General features: G+C 42.4%; 1 protein-coding gene across 2 annotated transcripts in view; it reads left to right on the top strand.

Moving 5' to 3' along the window:
* The first annotated feature begins 2,644 nt into the window (after positions 1 to 2,644).
* spcs3 (signal peptidase complex subunit 3) overlaps positions 2,645 to 25,029 on the top strand; it is a 46,934-nt gene continuing 24,549 nt past the window's right edge. For both annotated transcript variants that reach the window (XM_061772045.1, XM_061772044.1), the window contains exons 1-3: positions 2,645 to 2,882; positions 18,824 to 18,899; positions 19,374 to 19,391. In XM_061772045.1, coding sequence (XP_061628029.1) covers positions 2,740 to 2,882; positions 18,824 to 18,899; positions 19,374 to 19,391 — 237 coding nt within the window. In that variant the 5' untranslated portion in view covers positions 2,645 to 2,739. The remainder of the gene's footprint in view (positions 2,883 to 18,823; positions 18,900 to 19,373; positions 19,392 to 25,029) is intronic.

Here is a 25,029-nt window from a genome sequence, read left to right as displayed (position 1 = left end):
GGGCGTGCTGGAGCCTATCCCAGCTATCATCGGACAGGAGGCGGGGTACACCCTGAACTAGTTGCCAGCCAATCGCAGGGCACATACAAACAAACAACCATTCGCCCTCACAATCACACCTAGAGGCAATTTAGAATTGTCAATTAATCTACCATGCATGTTTTTGGGATGTGGGAGGAAACAGGAGCGCCCGGAGAAAACCCACGCAAGCACTGGGAGAACATGCAAACTCCACACAGGCGGGGCCGGGGATTGAACCCCGGTCCTCAGAACTGTGAGGCAGACGCTCTAACCAGTCGCTCACCGTGTGGCTTACACCCTTTTTCTGAAATCCTACAACTATTTGGTATACTATACTGCTCCATATTTTGGCTAAATTAGGTGGCTTGAACTTTTTAATGTGTCATTATGATATTGATAAAATCCTCGATAAAATGTTGGCCTTTCATCGTCAGGTTTTTTTGTCATAGTGTCTCATCTACAAGGATAATTTTTCACCCCATAAATACTATATATGGAATAACAGGGACATCTTATTCAAACACAAGTCTCTTTTCTTGGAATACTGGTTTCAAAATGAATCAATTATTTAATAGGGATGGTCATCTTCTCACTTATGAAGAATTCCTGTCAAAATATTATATCCCTGTTACACCTGCCAAGGTATTTGGTGAAATTTCCTCAGGAACCTGTATGTTATTTAAGTCTGAACTAAGATTTACTGCTCAACAGGTGCCCCTGTTATCCTCAACAGACACTCGGAGGAAAAATATGTTTTTTCAGATCATCTTTGTAACAACAACAATTCTATTAGAGCTTTATTCCAAAAAGATATTACTACATTGTCAAGTAATTTTGTATTGGAATCAAATTATGGGAAATATTACATGGAAAAAGGCCTGGTTGTTACCAAATAAATACTTGATTAAAAATCAAATTAAATAAATTTCTTTTAAAATCATTCATCAATTCTACCAGGCCAAAGACTATATAAAAAAATATTTTAAAAAGACATAGATGGGAATTGTAGTTTCTGTAAGGAGTACCCTGAGACTGTTGTTCACTTATTTTGGTATCGCCCTGTTGTTAAAAGATTCTGGCAGAGCTCATGTGATTTTGTTTGTGACCATATTGATGGTGATTTTGTTTTGTTGTGGAAGGATGTAGCGGTACGTCTCTTACAAAATGATAATGCACAGAACAAAACAAGCACATATATTATTAATTTTATTCTTATAATGGCCAAATTTCATAGTCATGCAGTAAATTAAGAAGAAACCTCCCTTTGTTACCTTTGATAATGAGATCAGACAATACATTCAATCGATCCAATATTATAGGCAATTAGAACACTAATTGAAGGACACTTCTGTCAGTCATTGTGCATGCGAAATTCACTTGCGTGTGTCCGCAGGCACACACCGCTGGGACTTTTTCGCCACTCACGTATTGTGACAAATAACTCATGAATATGTGAATTGCTTGGGTATCCTCTCACTCACACTCTCGTTCTATAGATTTATAATTTACATAGTCACTCCCACCACACTTCAGTTGTACAGCCGGGTTCCCGACCCTTGTCCTGCATGCTTCTTCTCCTGTCCTTGTCCTGTCCCCTTGTCCTGTTCTGTCCTTCCCTCACATGGTGTAGCACTGCTGCCCCATACAAGACTCATATCTAATGTTTCATTGTTCTAGATATGTAATGATTTACTTTTCTCATCTTGTTTACAATTAGTGCTTTGTCTTTTGTCTTATTTTCTTACCCCCCTGTAGAAACTTTGTTCCGTTAGACTGATCGAGTCTGATTCTCAATAAATATCCATTATAATACTAAGAAACCACAGCGGCAGCTTAAAAAATCCACTGTGACACTGTAAAACTGTTCTGGCACAAAAGGGATACAGATCCCCCATTCTGCTTGACCTAACAGCCGAACAGTACCAAAAAAATTAAGCAGTTAAAACTATGACTCCTTGCACTTTGTTCAAAATATTTTTGTAACTATTGCATGACTGCACTATGTACCCCTTGCATTGTTCTATTATGTTCATGTAGCAGCATCTTTAATTTACCATTGATTCTATACCTGCTACCGTTAACTTCAAATAAAGTTTTTTTTTTTTTTTAAAGAGTGCAACGAGGAAGTTAGGCACCCTGAGGGCAGCTATTGTTTTTTTTAAAGGACGGAAATAAACATATAGCGTATCTTTTGCGCCCTAAAATATAAAATTCACATGATACTACAAAAATAAACATGTTTAAAAAACAAACAAACAAACAAACAAACAAACGAACAATAAACATTTGCGTAGCCAGCTCTTCCTGTGATGCAGAAGCCAATCATGTTGCGGCGGGGCGTGTCTTGCGAGGCAGGAACGCGCGTGGGATTCCTAATCACGCGTGGCCTCCACCCTTAGTATTTTTCAAACCGGAAGTACTTCTTGTCTTTCCAGTCAGAGTAAAGTAAGGTCCTTTTAATCTGCAGCTATATGAACTGCTGTGCCACTTAAATTACGTACTATTTTTTTATTTTTTTCAAGCACAACTGACATTCCTTAAAGCAACATAGAGAAGCATATCACCTACATACACGATATTGGTTTATTGTGAAATGCTGGGCGGGAAGTGCATTGTCTTATCATTGATAGTATTTCCTTGTGATTTTCTACATATACGGAGTTCGATACGTTCGTTCATTTTCGAGCGTTTCTCCTGTCTTGTAGCACCTTTAAAAAAATGAACACCGTTCTGTCAAGAGCTAATTCCCTTTTCGCCTTCTCATTGAGCGTCATGGCGGCCTTAACTTTCGGCTGTTTCATCACAACAGCGTTTAAAGATAGAACTGTTCCTGTTGACGTCCGTGTCTCCAAAGTCATGCTGTAAGATCCTTTGATACGTCCCTTTATGAGAGCTGTGACACTAGGATGCGATGTTGTTGTGTTCTCAAATATATTCATTTCGAGGTTCTAGTAACATTTACGTTTCAATTGAGGGCTGTGCTTGAGAATGCTTTAGCTGTAATTTCAACAGAATTTGTAGCATCGTCCATTGCAGAAGTGGCTGTCATTGGCAGTAGATAATGCATGCAGAGGCTGCGTGACGATCTTACTTTTTGTGTTGAGCGAGAAATAATTACAATTGGAAAAAAAGAAAAGCAGTTAAAATGAAGATATGAGGGCATAGAAATATACAAATGAAGCAAGGTTTTTCCTAGCTACTGACTTGTCTTTCTTTGAACTTTACGGTTTTTCCTAGCTACTGACTTTCATCTCTTTGAACTGCATAGACATTTGCGCTGAACACATGAATAAGTAAGCATCAATCTAGACAACACATCAGCCCCATTGAATACATGGGCTTTAGCCACTAGCTTATGCAACACACGAGGGGCAGTTTTACTGTGTGCGTGTGTGTTGCATATATGCTTTTTGCACTTGGGTCCGCACACTTCGTACTGCTTATTTTTGTTGCTTGTGTTCACAACCTGGAATAATGAAAAGATCCGAAATTTGACTAAAACGGCTCTCTCTCTCACACGCAAGGCATGACTGACAGATGTAGTGCAACGGCATCACACACTTCAGACCCTGCAGATGGTGGTTCTGTAGGTTGAGTGGATCGGGCACCAGCATTCTCTTTCTAAATATGCTTCATGCTGGCTGCAGAAGCACGGGTTCTGGAAACATGTCTCAATTTGAGGTCTCACCAATGCCTTTCCCAGTTCCTCAAAAAAGAGGCATCTCTTCTGGAGCTTCCCTCTGTTCCACTCTAGGTTCAGCGCCATCCAAATGACACAGGCGTTGTATGCTGAAATGTCCCAACATGTCAAAGAATACCACCTGTGGCCAACATAGGGTCCACGGTTTGCAACTGTTCGCAATCACCAGCTTGTCCATGTTGTCTACCCCTCCTTTTATGGCATTATAATGCATGATGACTTCTGGGTTGCTTTAGCTCGATTCTCCCATCCCCATGCAGTGTACTCTTGAGTACCACATTCTTGCCTTTCTTTGGCACATACTGCATGATGATACCAGGGACATGTCATCCTTGTGCCCAAACTTGAAAGACCTGACAGGCCTCTTCTATGCTGTCCGCTGTTGAGTTGGGAGCTCTGGCTTGTTTTTCTGTATTATTCCCACCATGGTCAGCTTCCTTTTTAGGAGCTCCTGTCCCAGCTTGTGTGAGGTAAAAACTAAATGTTGCATGTGATCTTGTGTCCATTGAGTCCCAGAGACATGTCCAGGACACTCTCATTCCTTGAATTTTTCTCCATTTCCAAACTTCTATTGGACCTGAACAGCTTGTATGTAATAGAAATGTGGAGGGGGGAGGTACAGTGAGTGTTTATTAAAAATGTATTCTGATCATGTTCTTCGCAGAAATTGAGCCAAGGCCAGTGAGTCTGAGTTTGAACATTTTTGTACCATTTTTCTTTAAGTGAAAAGGTTAAAGATAGATTGATAGTTAAGGAAGAAGTGGGTTGCTAAAGAGCGATGACCTAAGTTAGAATAAAAGTGAGAGTGATGATATTTTAAAGCCATCTCCCTGACTCCATTCATTTGAATGTACCCAGCGTGTATGTACAGTTCGTGTACATTTTGGTCACAAACTTCGCTTTTTCATCCACCCACAGGGAAATTATACATTATGAATATAGTTACTGTAAGTATTGCTGTACAATACAATATTTGATGCTTTATATACTACGCATATGACTTGAGGCGGTGTGACAGCACAGCTCTTAAACCCTTAAATGTATTTTCTGTGTGAGTGAAAGCTTCTGTGCATTTGGCTGTAAGTGGGGCCGTTGTAACGGTTTGCACCCAAAACCAGTGGCAGACTCATGGAAACAGTTGCCAAACCCTGCACACTTCGCGACAGTTCAGTCGGGTTTGGCCAAGTCGCTCGGTGTGCGGTTGCCTTCGTGATGTTTACTTGCATTCACCCAACAAATACGGCAACCAGTCTTCAAAATCTGAGTTGTATCACGTCACAGGAAAAAGGTCAATTAGAAGCTGGAAAAAAAAACGGATAACCGATGTATTGCCTGATAACCGATATATCGGCCGATTATATGAATTGAGAACATTGATATACACAGGATAAATTCTGAACATGAAGACACATTCTTGTTATGCCAAAAATAAGCAGAACATTACTAATTTACAAAATGACAAGATGAGACGCCCAAACTTTGAAGTCTATCGGATAAAATCTCCACTAGGAGTTCGTAAAAATATGACTGTAAAAGGCGAAAAATAGGTCAGAATTTGACAGTAAATTAAAAATGGCCGACTTCCTGTCAGGCCTCACCTGTGTGGAGTTTGCATGTTTTCCCTGTATCTGCGTAGGTTTTCTCGGGGTACTCCGGTTTCCTTCCACATCCCAAAAACATGCATGGTAGGTTGATTGAAGACTAAATTGCCCGTAGGTGCGAATGTGAGTGTGACTGGTTGTTTGTGTGTCCAGCAATAGGCTGGCGACCAGTTCAGGGTTGTACCCCGCCTCTTGCCCACAGTCAGCTGGGATAGGCTCCAGCACGCCCATGACCCTAGTGAGGATAAACAGTACGGAAAATGGATGGATGGGATTACAACAGAGGAGAACAACAAAGTACAACCCCAATTCCAATGAAGTTGGGACGTTGTGTTAAAAATAAATAAAAACAGAATACAATGATTTGAAAATCATTTTCAACCTATATTTAATTGAATACACTACAAAGACAAGATATCTAATGTTCAAACTGATAAACTTTGTTTTTAGCAAATAATCATTCATTTAGAATTTTATGGCTGCAACATGTTGCAAAAAAGCTGCCACAGGGTCATGTTTACCACTGTGTTACATCACCTTTTCTTTTAACAACATTCAATAAACGTTTGGGAACTGAGGACACTAATTGTTGAAGCTTTGGAGGTGGAATTCTTTCCCATTCTTGCTTGATGTACAGCTTCAGCTATTCAACAGTCTGGGGTCTCCATTGTCATATTTTACGCTTCATAATGCGCCACACACTTTAAATGGGAGACAGGTCTGGACTGCAGGCAGGCCTGTCTCATACTCGCACTCTTTTACTATGAAGGCACGCTGTTGTAACACGTGCAGAATGTGGTTTGGCATTGTATTGCTGAAATAAGCAGGGGCGTCCATGAAAAAGACGTTGCTTGGATGGCAGCATATGTTTCTCCAAAACCTGTATGTACCTTTCACCATTAATGGTGCCTTCACAGTTGTGTAAGTTACCCATGCCATTGGCACTAACACAGCCCCATACCATCACAGATGCTGGCTTTTGAACTTTGTGTCCATAACAGTCCGGATGGCTCTTTTCCTCTTTGGCCCGGAGGACACGACGTCCATAATTTCCAAAAACAATTTGAAATGTGGACTCGTCGGACCACAGAACACTTTTCCACTTTTCATCAGTCCATCTTAGATGAGCTCGGGCCCAGAGAAGCCAGTGGCGTTTCTGGGTGTTGTTGATAAATGGCTTTTGCTTTGCATAGTAGAGTTTCAAGTTGCACTTACGGATGTAGCGCCAAACTGTATTTACTGACATTGGTTTTCTGAAATGTTCCTGAGCGCATGTGGTGATATCCTTTACACATTGATGTCGGTTTTTGATGCAGTGCCGCCTGAAGGATCGAAGGTCACGGGCATTCAATGTTGGTTTTCGGCCTTGCCGCTTACATGCAGTGATTTCTCCAGATTCTCTGAACCTTTTGATGATATTATGGACCGAAGATGATGAAATCCCTAAATTCCTTGCAATTGTACATTGGAACATTGTCCTTAAACTGTTCGACTATTTTCTCACGCACCTGTTCACAAAGAGGTGAACCTCGCCCCATCTTTGCTTGTGAATGACTGAGCAATTCAGGGAAGCTCCTTTTATACCCAATCATGGCACCCACCTGTTCCCAATTAGCCCGTTCACCTGTGGGATGTTCCAAACAGGTGTTTGATGAGCATTCCTCAACTTTCTCAGTCTTTTTTTCCACCTGTCCCAGCCATTTTTTAAAAACTTGTGTATAACTTAATATTATTTTTTGCCTGGCAAAAATGCAACTCATTCTGCGCAGCAAGAAGAATTTGAGCTGCGAGCAGCTATTAAGACCCCTCGCACCCCATGACCACGTTGGGGTCTTAGCACGTTGCGGAACCATTGAACAGAAATGTGCACCACACGTTTCAGAGTAATATTCGTGTAAAGCCATACATAATTTTTTTTTCCACTTCACAATTATGTGCGTACAGCACAGCGCAGCGAACAGCATGTCTCCACACCAGCCACGTTTGACAATATGAAGAGGTTTTAATAACTTCTCATTTACAATATGTTTTGATGAGAGATCCAAAGTTTGAATTCGATCGGATAAGATCTCGAGGATGAGTTTGTAAAAGTATGATTGCAAAAGGAGGAAAATAGGTCAGAATTTGAAACTAAAAAATTGTGGACTTGGTGTTGGGTTTCGGGGATGGCTCCAATAAACTTTTTTCGTTGGTCTTGAGCTGTTAAATATGCCTCCCAATTTTGGTAGACCTTGGTGAAATGTACAGGCGGGGCTGCTTCATTTCAAATTTGTAAGGGGCGCTACTCGGCCATTTTTTAGAAATCGCACAATAAACATTTTAAATATAGAATTTTTGCCAGGCTTCATATGTGTGCAAAGGTTCCTGAGTTTGCATGCATGTTTAGATCCTCAAAACAGCATTAGTTTCTTGGCAAACAGCGCTGCAAACAGCACATTGCCACGGCAACAGCTTTTGTCGAAAAGTCAGACACTTTGTATTGTAACATCTGAAGGCCTTCACATTCTTCTATATCTTGATGATGGTACACACCAAGTTTAAATTCAATAGGATGAAACCTCTAGGACTTCTTCTTTTCCTTTCGGCTTGTCCCGTTAGGGGTCGCCACAGTGCGTCATCCTTTTCCATGTAAGCATATCTCCTGCATCCTCCTCTCGAACACCAACTGCCATCATGTCTTCCCTCACGACATCCATCAACCTTCTCTTTGGTCTTCCTCGAGCTCTCTTGCCTGGCAGCTCCATCCTCATCATCCTTCTACCAATATACTCACTATTTATCCAAACCATCGAAGTCTACTCTCTCTAACTTTGTCTCCTAAACATTCGAACCTTGGCTGTCCCTCTGATGAGCTCATTTCTAATTTTATCCAACCTGGTAACTCCGAGAGCGAACCTCAACATCTTCATTTCCGCCACCTTCAACTCTTGCTTCCTGTTGTCTCTTCAGTGCCACTGTCTCTAATCCATACATCATGGCTGGCCTCACCACTGTTTTATAAACTTTGCCCTTCATCCTAGCAGAGACTTTTCTGTCACATAACACACCTGACACCTTCCTCCACCAGTTCCAACCTGCTTGGACCAGTTTCTTCACTTCCTGACCACACTCACCATTGCTTTGGACAGTTGACCCCAAGTATTTAAAGTCCTCCACCCTTGCTATCTCTTCTCCCTGAAGCCTCACTCTTCCCCCACCACTCCTCTCATTCATGCACATATATTCTGTTTTACTTCGGTTAATCTTCATTCCTCTTCTTTCCAGTGCATGCCTCCATCTTTCTAACTGTTCCTGCTCCCTGCTTTTAGTGCAGATCACAATGTCATTTGCAAACATCATGGTCCACGGGGATTCCAGTCTAACCTCATCTGTCAGCCTATCCATCACCACTGCAAAAAGGAAGGGGCTCAGGGCTGATCCCTGATGCAGTCCCACGTCCACCTTAAATTCGTCTGTCACACCTAGAGCACAGCTCACCGCTGTTCTGCTGCCCTCGTACATGTCCTGTATTAGTCTAACATACTTCTCTGCCACTCCAGACTTCCGCATGCAGTACCACAGTTCCTCTCTGGGTACTCTGTCATAGGCTTTCTCTAGATCTACAAAGACACAATGTAGCTCCTTCTGACCTTCTCTGTACTTTTCCATCAACATCCTCAAGGCAAATAATGCATCTGTGGTACTCTTTCTAGGCATGAAACCATACTGTTGCTCGCAAATACTGACTTCTGTCCTGAGTCTAGCCTCCACTACTCTTTCCCATAACTTCATTGTGTGGCTCATCAACTTTATTCCTCTATAGTTGCCACAGCTTTGCAGATCACCTTTTTTTTAAAAAATAGACACCAGTACACTTTTCCTCCATTCCTCAGGCATCTTCTCACACACTAGAATTCTATTGAACAAGCTGGTCAAAAACTCCACAGCCACCTCTCCTAGATGCTTCCATAACCCCACAGGAACGTTATCAGGACCAACTGCCTTTCCATTTTTCATTCTCTTTAATGCCTTTCTAACTTCCCCCTTACTAATCATTGCCACTTCTTGGTCCCACCACACTTGCCTCTTCTACTCTCCCTTCTCTCTCATTTTCCTCATTCATCAACTCCTCGAAGTATTCTTTCCATCTAGCTAGCACACTGCTGGCACCAGTCAACATATTTCCATCTCTATCCTTAATCACCCTAACCTGCTGCACATCCTTCCCATCTCTATCCCTCTGTCTGACCAGTCTGTATAGATCCTTTTCTCCTTCTTTAGTGTCCAACCTGCCATACATGTCATCATATGCCTCTTGTTTGGCCTTTGCCACCTCTACCTTTGCCCTGTGTCGCATTTCAATGTATTCCTTTCGCCTCTCCTCGGTCCTCTCAGTGTCCCACTTCTTCTTAGCTAACCTTTTTCCTTGTATGATTTCCTGTCCTGTGAGGTTCCACCACCAAGTCGCCTTCTCTCCTTTCCTGCCAGAAGACACACCAAGTACTCTCCTGCCTGCCTCTCTGATACCTTGGCTGCAGTGGTCCAGTCTTCTGGAAGCTCCTCCCATCCACCGAGAGCCTGTCTCACCGCTTCCCGAAAAGTTGCAAAACACTCGTCCTGTCTCAGCTTCCACCACATGGTTCTCTTCTCTGCCTTTGTCTTCCTAATCTTCCTCCCCACCACCAGAGTCATTTTACACACCACCATCCTATGCTGTCTAGCCACACTCTTCCCAACCACTATCTTACAGTTGGTAACCTCCTTCAGATTACATCGTCTGCACAAGATGTAATCCACCTGCGTGCTTCTGCCTCTGCTCTTGTAGGTCACCCTATGTTCGTGCCTCTTCTGGAAAAAAGTGTTCACTACAGCCATTTGCATCCTTGTTGCAAAGTCTACCAACATCTGTCCCTCCAAATTCCTTTCCTGGATGCCGTACTTACCCATCACTTCTTCATCACTCCTATTACCTTCACCAACATGTCCATTACAATCTGCACCAATTACGACTCTGTCTCTGTCTGGGATGCTCAGAACTACTTCATCTAGCTCCTTCCAAAATTTCTCTTTCACCTCTAGGTCACATCCTACCTGTGGGGCATAGCTACTAATCACATTACACATAACACCCTCAAATTTCAGCCTCATCACTCGATCTGATACTCTTTTCACCTCCAAGACATTCTTAGCCAACTCTTCTTTTAAAATAACCCCGACTCCATTTCTCTTCCCATCTACATCATGGTAAAATAATTTAAACCCTGCCCCTAAACTTCTAGCCTTACTGCCTTTCCACCTGGTCTCCTGGACACACAATATATCAACCTTTCTCCTAATCATCATGTCAACCAACTCCCGAGATTTTCCTTTCATAGTCCCAACATTCAAAGTCCCCACATTCAGTTCTAGGCTCTGTGCTTTCCTCTTCTCTTTCTGACGAAGAACCCGCTTTCCACCTCTTCTTCTTCTGTGACTTCGACCCACAGTAGCTGAATTTCCAACGGCGCCCTGCAGGTTGACGGCGCCGGTGGCGGACGTTGTTAACTTGGGCCACGACCGATCCAATATGGAATTCTTTGGATGAACGCTCATATTTGTTTGGCAACGTTTTCAGCCGGATGCCCTTCCTGACGCAACCCTCTGCATTTAGCCGGGCTTGGGACCAGCCTACAGTTTGGACTGACTTGTGCCCCCCATAGGGCTGCATTAGGATGAAACCTCTAGGACAACTTTGCAAAAATTTGCCAAAATTGCACCTTCAAAAAATCATAACTCACTTCCTGTTCATTTTTGGTTATAGCCTCTACTGACCTTTTTGTATGTCTTGGGGAGCTACACAGCCCCCAATTTTGTTAGCCCTAGCCCCATCTTACCGCAGAGAGTGCTCTATAGGGGATGCTACAGCCTTTTTTTTTTTTTTTAAGTAATCACCTAGAACAACACAAGGCCCAATGTGCTTGCCAACTCTCATTTAAATCGTGGCATGTTTTGGCCTTCCAAAATGTGATTCATTTTGCGTAACAAGAATAAAAATAATGAAAGAAAAATAATTCTTACGATTACAATAGGTCCCTTGCAGCGGTTGCTGCTAAGGCCCTAATAATGAAGGAAATGAAGAATAATTCTTACTATTATAATAGGTCCCTTGCAGCTGTTGCTGCTCGTGCCTTAGTAATTAAAATATGCATCATATTACTAGAGCTAATACAAGGGACTAAACTACATTTTAAATAAAGAAGCTGCATTCAAAACATGCAATACATAAAATTACCACTAAGTACATGTGTTGGAACCTTTTCAAAATTATTTTAACGACAGTAGCTTGTGAATTTATGAATCCCACTTAATTATGCATGGGAGCTCATGCAGACTGTGTAGACTTGCCACGAAGACTACTAAACATACTGTGTGTAGGAGTCTTGTATTCATGGTTGACATGGGAGTTACAGTGGCTGAAATAAGTATTTAACACGTCACCATTTTTCTCACTAAATATACTTCCAAAGGTACTATTGACCTGAAAATTTCACCAGATGTTTGGAACAACCCAAGTAATCCATACATACAAAGAAAGTAGAACTAATAAGATCAGAAATTAATTGTGAGTAAAAATGTGAAATGACACATGGAAAAAGTATTGAACACATGACGAAAGGAAGGTGCAAAAAGACATAGAAAGCCATGACAACACCTACAATCTATCAATAATCAAACAGCAATCCAGCCCCTTGTCAGTACAAATTAATATCAGCTGGTTCAGTCCTAATTGATGGCCTATTAAAAGGTCTCATTGCCAAGGTGTGAGTCAAGACACATCTCATAATGGGTCAGAGCAGAGAGCTGTCTCAAGACCATCACAAACTAATTGTTGCAAAACATAACGATGGCATTGGTTGCAGGGCGCATATCTAAGCTTCTGAACATTCCAGGGAGCACAGTTGGGGCCATAATACGTAAATGGGAAGTCAATCATACCACCATAAATTTGCCTCGATCAGGTGCTCCTCGCAAGATTTCTGACAGAAGATTGCAAAGAATAATCAGAAGAGTTGTCCAAGAGCCAAGGACCACCTGTGGAGAGCTTCAAAAGCAGACAAAAGAATAAGCAGGTACTGTTGTTACAACGACTGGGGTTCAATCCCCGGCCCCGCCTGTGTGGAGTTTGCATGTTCTCCCCATGCCTGCATGGGTTTTCTCCGGGCACTCCGGTTTCCTCCCACATCCCAAAAACATGCATGGTAGGTTAGTTGAAGACTCTAAATTGCCCGTAGGTGTGAATGTGCCTCCCGCCCGAAGATAGCTGGGATGGGCTCCAGCAGCCCGCGACCCTAGTGAGGATAAGCGGTAAAGAAAATGTTTGGATGGATGTTACAAGGAAAACAGTGAGTAATGCACTGCGCCATCATGGCCTGTATGCACGGTCACCATGCAAGACCCCGTTGCTGGGAAAAAAAACATGTCAAAGCTTGTTTAAAGTTTGCTGAACAACACTTGGACAAGCCAGTTAAAACTGGGAGAATATAGTCTGGTCGGATGAGAGCAAAATTGAACTGTTTGGATGCCATAATGCACACCACGTGTGGAGGAGAAATGTCACTCCACATCACCCTAAAAACACCATACCAACAGTGAAGTTTGGAGGTGGGAACATGATGGTGTGGGCCTGCTTTTCAGTAAATGATACTGGTAAACTTCACATAAGTGAAGGAAGGAGGAATGGGCAAATGTGACATTCTTGACAAAAATATGCTGCTGAAATGGCCCAGCCAATCTGTTGGATTTATCTTACCCAACATTATAAAAAATAGACACAAAAGGAATGAAGACGCTGGTTTCTTTTTCTCATGAGGAGGGCGTATGGGAGATTGTTCAGATCACAGCCTCTCAACACGCTCTAACCAATCTCTCCCGTCGCTCCTGCATTTATTTGAAAATAGGAGGGTTTTTCCCAGACATAATGTTCTAAACAATAAGACACAACACAAAACATTGGACCAACACCTGTCACGTCCCCGACCACATCCGATCACGTCCTTGGTCCAGGCGCCCTTCCATCGGATGATGCTGAGTCATCTTTTCGAAGGCGAGACATCTAAAATCGTCCATAATACTAATGCAAGCTAAGCAAATAAATGATAACTTCTAGAATATATTTAACATTTCCCTCCTGTTTATCATGTATTTGCACAAATTCTCATATCATCTTACAGTCACTTCATTTCGATTTTTAATTGTAGAATCATTTTTATGAAACAAATACATTTACACTCAGAGTAAACTTGTCATACATGAATGTTGTAGTTTAAACATCGTAATCACCTGGATCAGGAAACAAATCAGGTAAAACAACATCATCATCATCATCGTCATTATTATCAACCTCCAATAAAGGATAAATCTGCTCCATACGGTTCCATGTGGGTTATGGCTGTGGTGATTAATTTACTGATTAATGCCCGAATGCATGGGATACAACAACATCCACACAATGTCAGAATGGCTGCAAAAACAGCAATTGATATCAATATTGGTGAAATTAGGGTTTTATATTTACCAAAAACGTCCATTGAGCTGTTTCACAAGGAGTGTTGATTGAGGGTCCGTAGACCATCGATGGCTCTGGTCAAGCTGCCATCTGAAGCAGTATTGTTTGTTCTCCAAACATACCGCAAACACCTCCCTCTCTTGCGAGGAGCATGTCGACAGCTATGCGGTCTTTGGAACGTCCTTGAGCTGCTCGTGCACAGCTTCCAACCCACTCTGAGTCCAATTTCCTAATCTCTGTACATTGAAGTGGATATAGTTTATCCCATCAACATTTTTATTAATCGTACACCAACAGCATATGAAGTATTCAAATCCTCCTGCAACTTGGTCAGCTAATTTGTATTGATTAGGAACCCCACGAGGAACACCATGTATGTTTTATGTTGGATAATTTTGCCTCTGCCAGGATAAATCTCTTTTTTGTCAAGTATGTCCAAAACACACAAGGAATTTGTCTCCGGTAGTTGGAGCCGCTCTAGTACAACAGACAGTCAATTTACAGAACACTTTGGAGACATAAAGACATTGACAAAAAATAATTGTGCAAAAAGATGCAGTCCTCTAGCAGCAGTTTGAATGACTAATATCGCAATAGTCCGGTGCAAAGATCATTGTGCAAAGGGCGCTGAGACTTCAAGGAGTGTATGCGGTTTAAAGTGACGAGTAGTGCGATAATCTGGGACAATGGTTGTGCAAATGTTGCAGATGCTCCTCAATCAGTGTGCAAATGGAACAATACAATCTTGTGATAATTATGCCGGAACTATGCGCAACAAAGGCCTGGGACCCATGCAAACAACACAATCTTTTCTCGCTACATTTGCTGCTTGTTCCATCAATAGTAACCAATTGTTATTTTTTCCTGAAACTCCTGTGACAACAAGGAACCAATCATCAGTAGTTATGTTGTTAACCATTAAAATTTGTCTACCTTTCTTTGAAGTTTTCAATGGCATTTTTGGTTTAACACGGTTCCTATAACACAATACTACTTGGAAGTGGGGATCTTTTCCACCAGAATAGGCCCACAAGCTCACTATCAAACACATTGGGTGACTTGTATTTCAATATTAAACTATGGGCCGTTTTGCTTATGTTAAACTTCTTTCTTTGTTCTTTTGCTGTTCTTTTTGACCAACTGGACCAATCATAACCTGTTTCACCAATAAGGTGTTTCCATTCAAAACCTATAGTTGCATACCAGTCATATCTAAATCCCCAATTCTGCCCATTCTCTTGAGCATCATTGGTGAGAGCCGCATATGGAATTATGATTAAAGCAGCTTGATTTTGGGGGCACAAAATATTAAACCGTTTTGCCGCATTTGGAGGCCATGCCCACAATTTTGATCATCAGCTGTACTCCTTTTGATACGAGTTAATGATTAAAACAATTTGTTATTGGGTTCGTCATATTGGTCCAGTTGGTAGGTGATTTTCTATCTAAAAAATGGGTTTTATCATTGAGGGTGGGACGTCCCATGTACCACAAAAACAAAACCAACATCATAGTAGCCAAAGTTGCTACGTAACAACTTATCGAATCTCATAACCAACGTGGGTGTGCCTTTCTGCTGAGTTCTCACTAAAAGGGTTGGTGTCTTTTTTCTTCACTGACCAGCAAGCGTTTTCAGAATCTACACATCTGCTCCCGCTCTGTTATCAGACTTTTGCTCACCTTCCCAATTTGAGTACTCAGCTGAAATGACTCTTACAGTGTGTTAAATGAACCCACGTGTTTCTTTCTGCTATTTTTTAGGGCTGTAAAGTGTCAATCTATCTGTGCCACCATCCCTCCGGTTGAGACGTGACACAGCATGTCTCAATATAGCAGCCCATTTGAATAGTTTTTTTTTTTTTTTTTTTTTTTTTTTTTCCTGTGCTAATGTAAATTTCATTCTGTAGTTTTGCACTTTGTTTTTCCCAATAATTGCGTTCTTGTTGTGGAATTCTCATAATGGCTATCAGTATAGATTGTACCATCTTTATTTATCATTAGTTTGCATGCCTCGATTAATGCTACTAATTCAGCAGCTTGTTCAGCCAATTCCTGTCAATCATGCTGCGTGCCTTCATCATTAAGGGTGTTAGTGTGGCTGGATTTAAGGTTGTGCATCGCTCAACAGTCAAATGTGGTTCTGATAGCAAGATGGCAATGCAAGATAAATGTCTTGCAGGTGATTTGCAATAGGAGAGCAGACACTGTATGTGGGACCTTTAGGGTGAACTGCTCTCTAGTTGAAAAATAAGCTATTGGTCTTATCACCGTATTGTTGTGTAAGTACGGAGGTCATGCAATAGCTTTTACAATCTACCATTTGAATGAATTTTTTATCATTAAATTTGGAAGGCCTAGCGCAGCACTGGAGACCAAATGTTGTTTAATGTCACAGAAGGCCTTTTCTGCCTCTGTACTCCATTAAACAGGTGATGTCATTTTAAGGTTGTTTTCATATATTAATTTTGACAATGGTGCAACAATTTCTGCATAGTTTGGAATCCATGCTGTACAATAATTTGTCAGACCTAAAAATGATTATTATGTTTCTTCGTCTGTGGTTTAGGATTTTTTAAGACTATAGCTCTCCTGTCTTCTAATATAGTCTTTCCTCCTATACTTAAATTATGGCCTAGATATTTAACTTGTCTTTTACATCATTGCAATTTATTTTTGTTAACTTTATGTCCCTCTTCTGTTAGATGATGCAGTAAGGTCAATGAATCTTTGCATGTGTCTTCATCTGTAGATGCCAGAAGACATGCGTGTTGTCATAACTTGTGAATAATTAGTTAGACTTTCACAGTAACCTTGCGGTAATCTAGTAAATGTATATATATATATATTATTTTTTTTTTTTTTCTCAAATGTGAATGCAAACCAAAATTGACTGTTATTTTCTATTGGTACTGAAAAGAATGCATTAATGCATTAATGCATTAATGTCCACTACTGTAAACACAGTAGCGTCTGGTCTTAATGAATTTAACTATGTGCGTGGGTTTGGTACGCATGCTGCTCTCTGTATTACTGCAGCTCATCACATTCTTTTTTATCTTCTATTTTTGTGATAAGCTCCAAGGCTGCAGACAACAGCCTTTCCCACGTTTAACGGTGGCTTGTCTTTTATTTTTTATATAATTTGATTCCTGCAACGCGGCTATTTTTTGTGTATTTAACCAACCATTAAAGCCGTGTTCGGTTATCCCTGTCTCTAAATATAAAATTTTATCAGGATCCTGTTTCTTTTTTTCTTTTAAATTTAATTTAATGAACCTCCAACCTTTACACTGCAGTGTATTCCTGTTTTTTATTTTACTACTTCCTTTCCCCATTTGAAAGAATTTGGTTCAGTGTAATACTACCTAGGGTAGTCTAGAACACTGTTTCTTTTCAGTAGGACGGTGATTCAAATTTACTTTCTGTGGTAATTCTCACTTCAACTCTTTCGAGTGGAGAATTCTTGCCTTTGCATCCACAAAAGTCCACCGTTTACTTTCCCACTGTTTTGGTATGGAATGAAAAACCTAGTGGTTTCCCATTTCCCATTTACACTCTCATTCAAACAGTTTTCATTCACACTGGCTCGTCAGAGGACTCCGCCGTCCCATACGGAATTTAACTACGTCTGTCAACAGCTCATTAGAGGACTCCGCCATCCTATACGGAATTTAACTACGACGCCACGAAACTTTCCTAGTTTCTTTATTCTACCCGCCATTGACTAGTATCCACAGGGTTTATTAAACACGGAATTTAAGTACGTACAGGACTCCGCCGTCCTCGCGGAATTTCTGGACTCCGCCGTCCTTTTTCCTAAAAAAAATTTAAATTTAACTCACCAGTCGTCTTCAATCCTGTGGATTGTCGTCAACCTTCAGATCCCAGTTGAGGAGAACGAAGACCAGTCCCGTAAAGGGTCTTACTTGCCGTGGCCACGGTCTCTTAACTGGAAGTCGGCTCCACAACTGGAATCCTCGGGTGTGTTGACATCCGGCTCGAAGGACCAATTTAATGTTGGATTTATCTTACCCAACATTATAAAAAATAGACACAAAAGGAATGAAGACGCTGGTTTCTTTTTCTCATGAGGAGGGCGTATGGGAGATTGTTCAGATCACAGCCTCTCAACACGCTCTAACCAATCTCTCCCGTCGCTCCTGCATTTATTTGAAAATAGGAGGGTTTTTCCCAGACATAATGTTCTAAACAATAAGACACAACACAAAACATTGGACCAACACCTGTCACGTCCCCGACCACATCCGATCACGTCCTTGGTCCAGGCGCCCTTCCATCGGATGATGCTGAGTCATCTTTTCGAAGGCGAGACATCTAAAATCGTCCATAATACTAATGCAAGCTAAGCAAATAAATGATAACTTCTAGAATATATTTAACACAATCCCTGACTTGAATCCAATCGAAAATATGTGGAAAGAACTGAAACTTAAGGTCCATAAAAGAAGCCCATGTAACCTTCAAGATTTGAAGACTACTTGTGTGGAGGAATGGGCCAAAATCACACCAGAGCAATGCATGCGACGAGTTTCACCATACCGGAGGCGTCTTGATCCTGTCATTGCAAACAAAGGCTTTTGTACAAAGTATTAAATAAATACCAGTTGTTCAATAATTTTACCCTGTGTCAGTTCACACAACTTCTGATCTTATTTGTTCTACTTCATTTGTATGAATGGATTAATTGGGTTGTTCCCAACATCTGGTGAAATTTTCATGTCAATAGCATCTATGGAAATATATTTGAGAAAAATGATAAGTGGTAGAAAATGGATGGCTGGACGGATGGTGACGTGTTAAACATATTTTTCAGCCGCTGTAAAACAGAATTGGATGAGATGTCCAGTGAGAGCATTTATCGATATAATTTCAGAACATATCCATCTAAATATTCATGTTGTGATTTGTTTTATCGAAACTTTGTGCTCAAATAAGTTTGTATTTCTTTTTTTACAGGAGAAACGTTGATGACTTCACTGGACCCAGAGAGCGCAGTGATCTGGGTTTCATCACATTTGATCTCTCAGCTGATATCCTTTACATATGCCGCTGTATATGTACATGTATAAGTATATATGAATATATATTATGGGTGGAATGGTTTTTGAAAACTGTCCGAACCAAACTGCGTGTGTCCCGTTCAGTTTATAGCAGTGTACAGGAGAGCAAATGCGAGCCAAGATGGCTGTGGGCGTGGTTGCGGTGGCGCCTTCTTATGATTCACACTCAAATTCTAGGTAGGCCGTCATCTACGTCATACCCTTTCAAATGATGCAGCAGCCAATCATATTGCAGTGGTGCGCTTCCTGCTTAGTACTCGAGTTTGGATTCATAATAACTCTAGCGAGCATTCGTGAGCCACCACTACAGAGTCTTTATCTGACCAACCCAAGATCTCTGGTGCATCAAACGGACAACTTGGAAGTATAAATCGCTGTGTTTGTGACTGCTGTGTTTTGATTACCCTGGAAATTTGGCTTAACTCAAGGATCCGTGATGGTAACATCCAATTAAAACGTTGGAGGCAAGTACACAAACTGTTATAATTCCTACATCGTTTACCTGATTTGGTTGTAAATACCCTCACATTCAAGATGAAAGTCTGCAGTTTAAAGCACATCTTGTTTGTTTAATTTCATATCCATTGTAGCGGTTTAGAGCCAAAAAGATGAGAATTGTGTTCATGTCCCATTATTTATGGACCTAACTGGAAGCATGTCAATGCTGCTAATAACAAAGTTGGAGTTTATCGAGTGAACTTTATGCTGAAGCTGAGCTCATTCACATACGATTATCATCTAGTAGGTAATACACACAATTATGCGTGGATCAGACTACAAGACAATTTTTGTCTTTCAGGATGAAAGACTACTGGCATATAATCTTGCTTCATCTCGCACAGCCTCTGGCAACACTACAGGACATTTATTACGAGAAGACAGTGTCTTGTCTTTTTATGGTCACTGGGCTTTAGCTTGTCAAATCAAACGTTGTCGGTCTGTGGGATCAGAAAACGTCACTGGTTACAACAACAATGGATCGCGGCAAATTGTGTTGGGGGTGGGCGAAAAAAAGAACAAAGAGGGGAAAAAACGTGTCATCACTGGGTGCTCGGGAGAGGATGTTTTGGGCTGTCCATTCAAGAAGAGCTCGAGATATATTCACATACTTTTAATGCAGCTCGCAAGTACGCAACATGTCAGCTAATGCTAGCGCTAACATCTGTACGTAAGCCTGCTGCCGTTCTGTCAAATCATGGTCTAAAGCTTTGGTAAATATTGGTTTGTGTATGAATAAATGTTGACGACGACCAACTATCTTGACAACAGCGAGCAAGGGAGGCAATCTGCCGTTACAAGGCACAATCTTATGGGTCAACGTTAAGGTGTGCTGTCGGAGAGTTGTCGTTGATAGATTACACTACACGGAAGATATCCCAAAAAGTCAAAATGGCAAGACTTTATTTTTGTGCCATATTGCTATCGTAGGGCCCAATCGTTGGTCGTGGATTATGCCACACAACTAGGGATGTAACAATAGCTAACGGTTTGCTTTTATCACAGTGTTAATCGCACGGTACGATAATTATTGCAAATTCGTGGAAAAGCTCACCGTATTGCAGGAAGGTTCACGGTACAGGTGGGGCAAAGAGGTGAAAATAGGAGGGAAAAAAAACCTCTTTATCTCGCTGGACCTCTTTATCTCCTTCTTGAGCGGCTGATATGTCGAGAAGCTAGATTTGGTCACTATTTTATTAATGGTGGATGGAAAATCGGGATAATCGATTTTATCTTTTTGCTAGTCCGTGAGATTTCGTTGCCCCATGGCAGCTCTTGTTGCGTGGAGACAACATGGAGGACATGCTACTGACTAGCGAGGATGAAATAGTCCCCAAAAGGGGCATGTAACGTCTGTTATTTGGAAGTAACAGTAGTCCGCAAAACATGCACGAAAGATTTTTCAATGAAGACAGGGATATCCATGTAAAATCACCTCAAGATGAAGCACGTCATCGAGTGCGTGCAGGTAAAATCTATGTATTACACTAAAGAGTACCACTCCTGTAAAATGAATAAAACAACGCCACGGGCTGTTTAACGATCTTGGTGGCAGTTGAAGCGCTGGTGTTTTTGTGTTTGTTCCATGTACGGGCAGGAAGATAACAAGATAGCAGTTTGCAGATCACGGACGATATAGCAAGTGCTTCAGTGGCTTGTTTACATTAGCATTTAGCAGCTTGCTTCATTACGTGAGCGATCACGCAAATATTTTCTCAGTGGGCGGCCGTCGCTGTCTAAATTAACGGTTCCGGACAGTCACGACTCATCCGTGGGGACAGGAGCGATGCGCATAACACACGTCTTCAGTGGGCTGTTAATCAACGGAGGAACTTGTCAGCTGTGACACATTACGAGGAGGAGGATGGGGAGGAACGTATCAGTGGTGCAGGCATTGTTGTGGCTGCCTAGTTGAAACTGGTACGCACGCAGTGTGGAATCACCTCCACACCTCTCTACTCATGCGCACGTCACCTCTCTGCTCATGCGCCAAGATTTGAGTTTTCAAAATAATATGGAGTTGTCAAGGGTAAGTCACGTTATAATGCAACAGTGTCTGTGTAAATGTAAACATTACCTAATGTTAGCTAGCCACATTAGCTGACTAAATAGTAATATGGAGACGGCATGGTGGACAACTGGTAAGCACATCTGCCTCACAGTTCTGAGGTCACAGGTCCAAATCTGGCCTTACCTGTGAGGAGTTTGCATGTTCTCCCCGTGGGTTTTCTCCGGGTACTCCAATTTCCTCCCACATCTCTACACACTGTGTACACTCTTGGCCAAGTTGCAGCCATTGGCGGTCACAGCCAGATGACCCCCCCCCCCCCCCCCCCCCCCCCCCCCACCCTCTCTTTCTCGTCCACGATATGAGTGGCTGAAAACCGTTCGCTATTGCGCCGTGTACCCTACCTGGTGTCCGGCTGCCGTGGGGCTTCAGGGTGGTGGATCCTGTGCGGTTCGCCACTGCCTTGCAACGCAACGCAGCTTGCGTGGGGCCAGATGGCAGAGACACTGTAGCCCAAATAGCACACTAAACATTACACTTCGGGGAAGATATTTTTTCGAGTTGTGGGCATAGATTGATGGTTAACTGCAAGTTACACTGGTATGACTGTGTCCCTTATGAATGAGAGAGTGGCAATTCAGCCGAATGGGCACTGCATGGAATAAGGGCGCTTGGTGTTTATATAGTGGGGTGGGCCTCATGCCAGAAAGTATACGCCCAAATCTTTTGAGGTCACAAGGATAGTTTTTAGCCCTGCCCACAAAATCAGGACAATTTTGGTGAAAAAGAGTTTTAAGCCATATCTCAACAATTGAGTACTATATTGTTCTCAGTCTTGCACGTTTTCAGCACTTTAAACATTTTTAATGTATTTAGAAATGAAGCAAATGATATATGTTTTGGGGCACTTTAATAATCGTGATTATCATTTTGACCATAATCGTGCAGCCCTAATTAGATCAGTGCTTTCCAACCTTTGTTGAGGCAAGGTACCTATTTTACATGAGATAAAGCACACGGTAACCCACCAAACAAAAATATCATTAACAGTATGAATACTGAAAAAAATTCTCAATTTAGTCACAAATGTACTTAGTGTGAAGTCTGGGCTTGTTTAATTGAAGACATAGCTGATACATTTGCAGGAAGCCCTGACTTATTCTGTACTATGAATTGTAACAGGTGGATACACAGGTTTATTGTGCCTTTTGCCATCCAGCTGAAGAGCATTTACAGTGGGAAGAAAAAGTTTAACAACACTTTGCAATTTCTTATTTCTGCATAAACTGTTCATAAAATGTAGTCTGATCTTCATCTACAGTACTGTGAAAAAGTGTTTGCCCCATTCTGTAATTCAAAAATTTTTGCATAGTTTACCAACTTTAAGATCATCAAACAAATGTAAATATCAGACAAATATAACCCAAGTGAACTTAAGATGCTGTTTTCAAATGATTTAATTTATAAAGGAAAAAACACTATTCAAAGTTACACCTCCAAATCTGAGACCATGGTCCTCAGTCGGCAAAGTGTGGCTTGCCCTCTCCAGGTCGGGGATGAGATCCTTCCCCAAGTGGAGGAGTTCCAGTATCTTGGGGTCTTGTTCACGAGTGAGGGAAGAATGGAACGGGAGATTGACAGGCAGATGGGTGCAGCGTCTGCAGTGATGCGGACTTTGTATCGGTCCGTTGTGGTAAAGACCGGTACGTTGTGGTAAAGAAGGAGCTAAGCTGAAAGGCGAAGCTCTCAATTTACAGGTCGATCTACATTCCGACCCTCACCTATGGTCACGAGCTGTGGGTCGTGACCGGAAAGAACAAGATCCCGGATACAAGTGGCCGAAATGAGTTTCCTCCGCAGGGTGTCTGGTCTCTCCCTTAGAGATAGGGGGAGAAGCTTGGTCATCCGGGAGGATCTCGGAGTAGAGCTGCTGCTCCTCCACATCGAGAGGAGCCAGATGCCTCGGGATCCCCCCGGAAGAACTGGATGAAGTGGCTGGGGAGAGGGAAGTCTGGGCGTCCCTGCTAAAGCTACTGCCCCCGCAACCCGACCTCGGATAAACGGTAGAAAATGGATGGATGGATGGATGGATAATTCATGATTTATAAAGGGGTGTAATTACGTTTTCACACAGGGCCAGGTAACTCTGAAGTTTTTACGGGCTGTTCGGTCCCTGTACGACCAATGTCAGAGTTTGGTCCGCATTGCCTGCAGTAAGTCAGACTCGTTTCCGGTGAGGGTTGGACTCCGCCAAGGCTGCCCTTTGTCACCGATTCTGTTCATAACTTTTATGGACAGAATTTCTAGGCGCAGCCGAGGCGTAGAAGGGGTCCAGTTTGGTGGCCTCAGTATTGCATCTCTGCTTTTTGCAGATGATGTGGTTCTGTTGGCTTCATCAAGCCGTGATCTCCAACTTTCACTGGAGCGGTTCGCAGTCGAGTGTGAAGCGGCTGGGATGAGAATCAGCACCTCCAAATCTGAGACCATGGTCCTCAGTCGGAACAGGGTGGTGTGCCCTCTCCTGCACCAAGTGGAGGAGTTCAAGTATCTTGGGGTTTTGTTCACGAGTGAGGGAAGAATGTAACGGGAGATCGACAGGCGGATCGGTGGAGCTTCTGCAGTGATGTGGACTTTGTATCGGTCCTCTCCAGGTCGGGGATGAGATCCTGCCCCAAGTGGAGGAGTTCCAGTATCTTGGGGTCTTGTTCACGAGTGAGGGAAGAATGGAACGGGAGATCGACAGGCAGATGGGTGCAGCGTCTGCAGTGATACGGACTTTGTATCGGTCCGTTGTGGTGAAGAAGCTAAGCCAAAAGGCGAAGCTCTCGGTTTACCGGTCGATCTACGTTCCTACCCTCATCTATGGTCACGAGATATGGGTCGTGACCGAAAGAACAAGATCTCGGATACAAGCGGCCGAAATGAGTTTCCTCCGCAGGGTGTCCGGGCTCTCTCTTAGAGAGAGGGTGAGAAGCTCGGTCATCCGGGAGGAGCTCAAGAATAGAGCCGCAGCTCCTCCGCATTGAGAGGAGTCCGATGCGGTGGCTCGGGCATCTGATTAGGATGCCTCCTGGACGCTTCCCTGGTGAGGTGTTCCGGGCACGTCCCACCGGGAGGAGACCCCTGGGACGACCCAGGACACGCTGGAGAGACTATGACTCTCGGCTCGCCTGGGAAGGCCTCGGGATTCCCTCGGAATAGCTGGAGGAAGTGGCTGGGGAGAGGGAAGTCTGGGCTTCCCTGCTGAGGCTGCTGCCCCGTGACCCGACCTTGGATAAGCGGAACAAAAAGGATGCATGGATATATTCATTATGTATATGTATACGTGTGTGTGTGTGGACGGTCGCCTCTGGAAAACATTCAGTTGTGTGTTACGTTGCAAACCGGTTAGCTCTAAGCTGAATTCAATAAAGGGAGTCCATGCTTTTTGTGTTTTTGTCAGTGACTTTAGACGCCATACACCTCGTTACATTATTACTGGGCTTATTATTACAACAAGGGTACAAGGTACTTTCAATTCATTTCCATTCTTCAATATGCGTAACACATACAGAGGATTGAATTTACGGTACTCAAGAGCCAGCGGTGCTACAAAA

This window comes from Phyllopteryx taeniolatus, chromosome 4 (genome assembly GCF_024500385.1).
Source record: "Phyllopteryx taeniolatus isolate TA_2022b chromosome 4, UOR_Ptae_1.2, whole genome shotgun sequence".
Classification (NCBI taxonomy): domain Eukaryota; kingdom Metazoa; phylum Chordata; class Actinopteri; order Syngnathiformes; family Syngnathidae; genus Phyllopteryx; species Phyllopteryx taeniolatus.
This window is presented reverse-complemented; position numbering and strand designations above follow the sequence as displayed.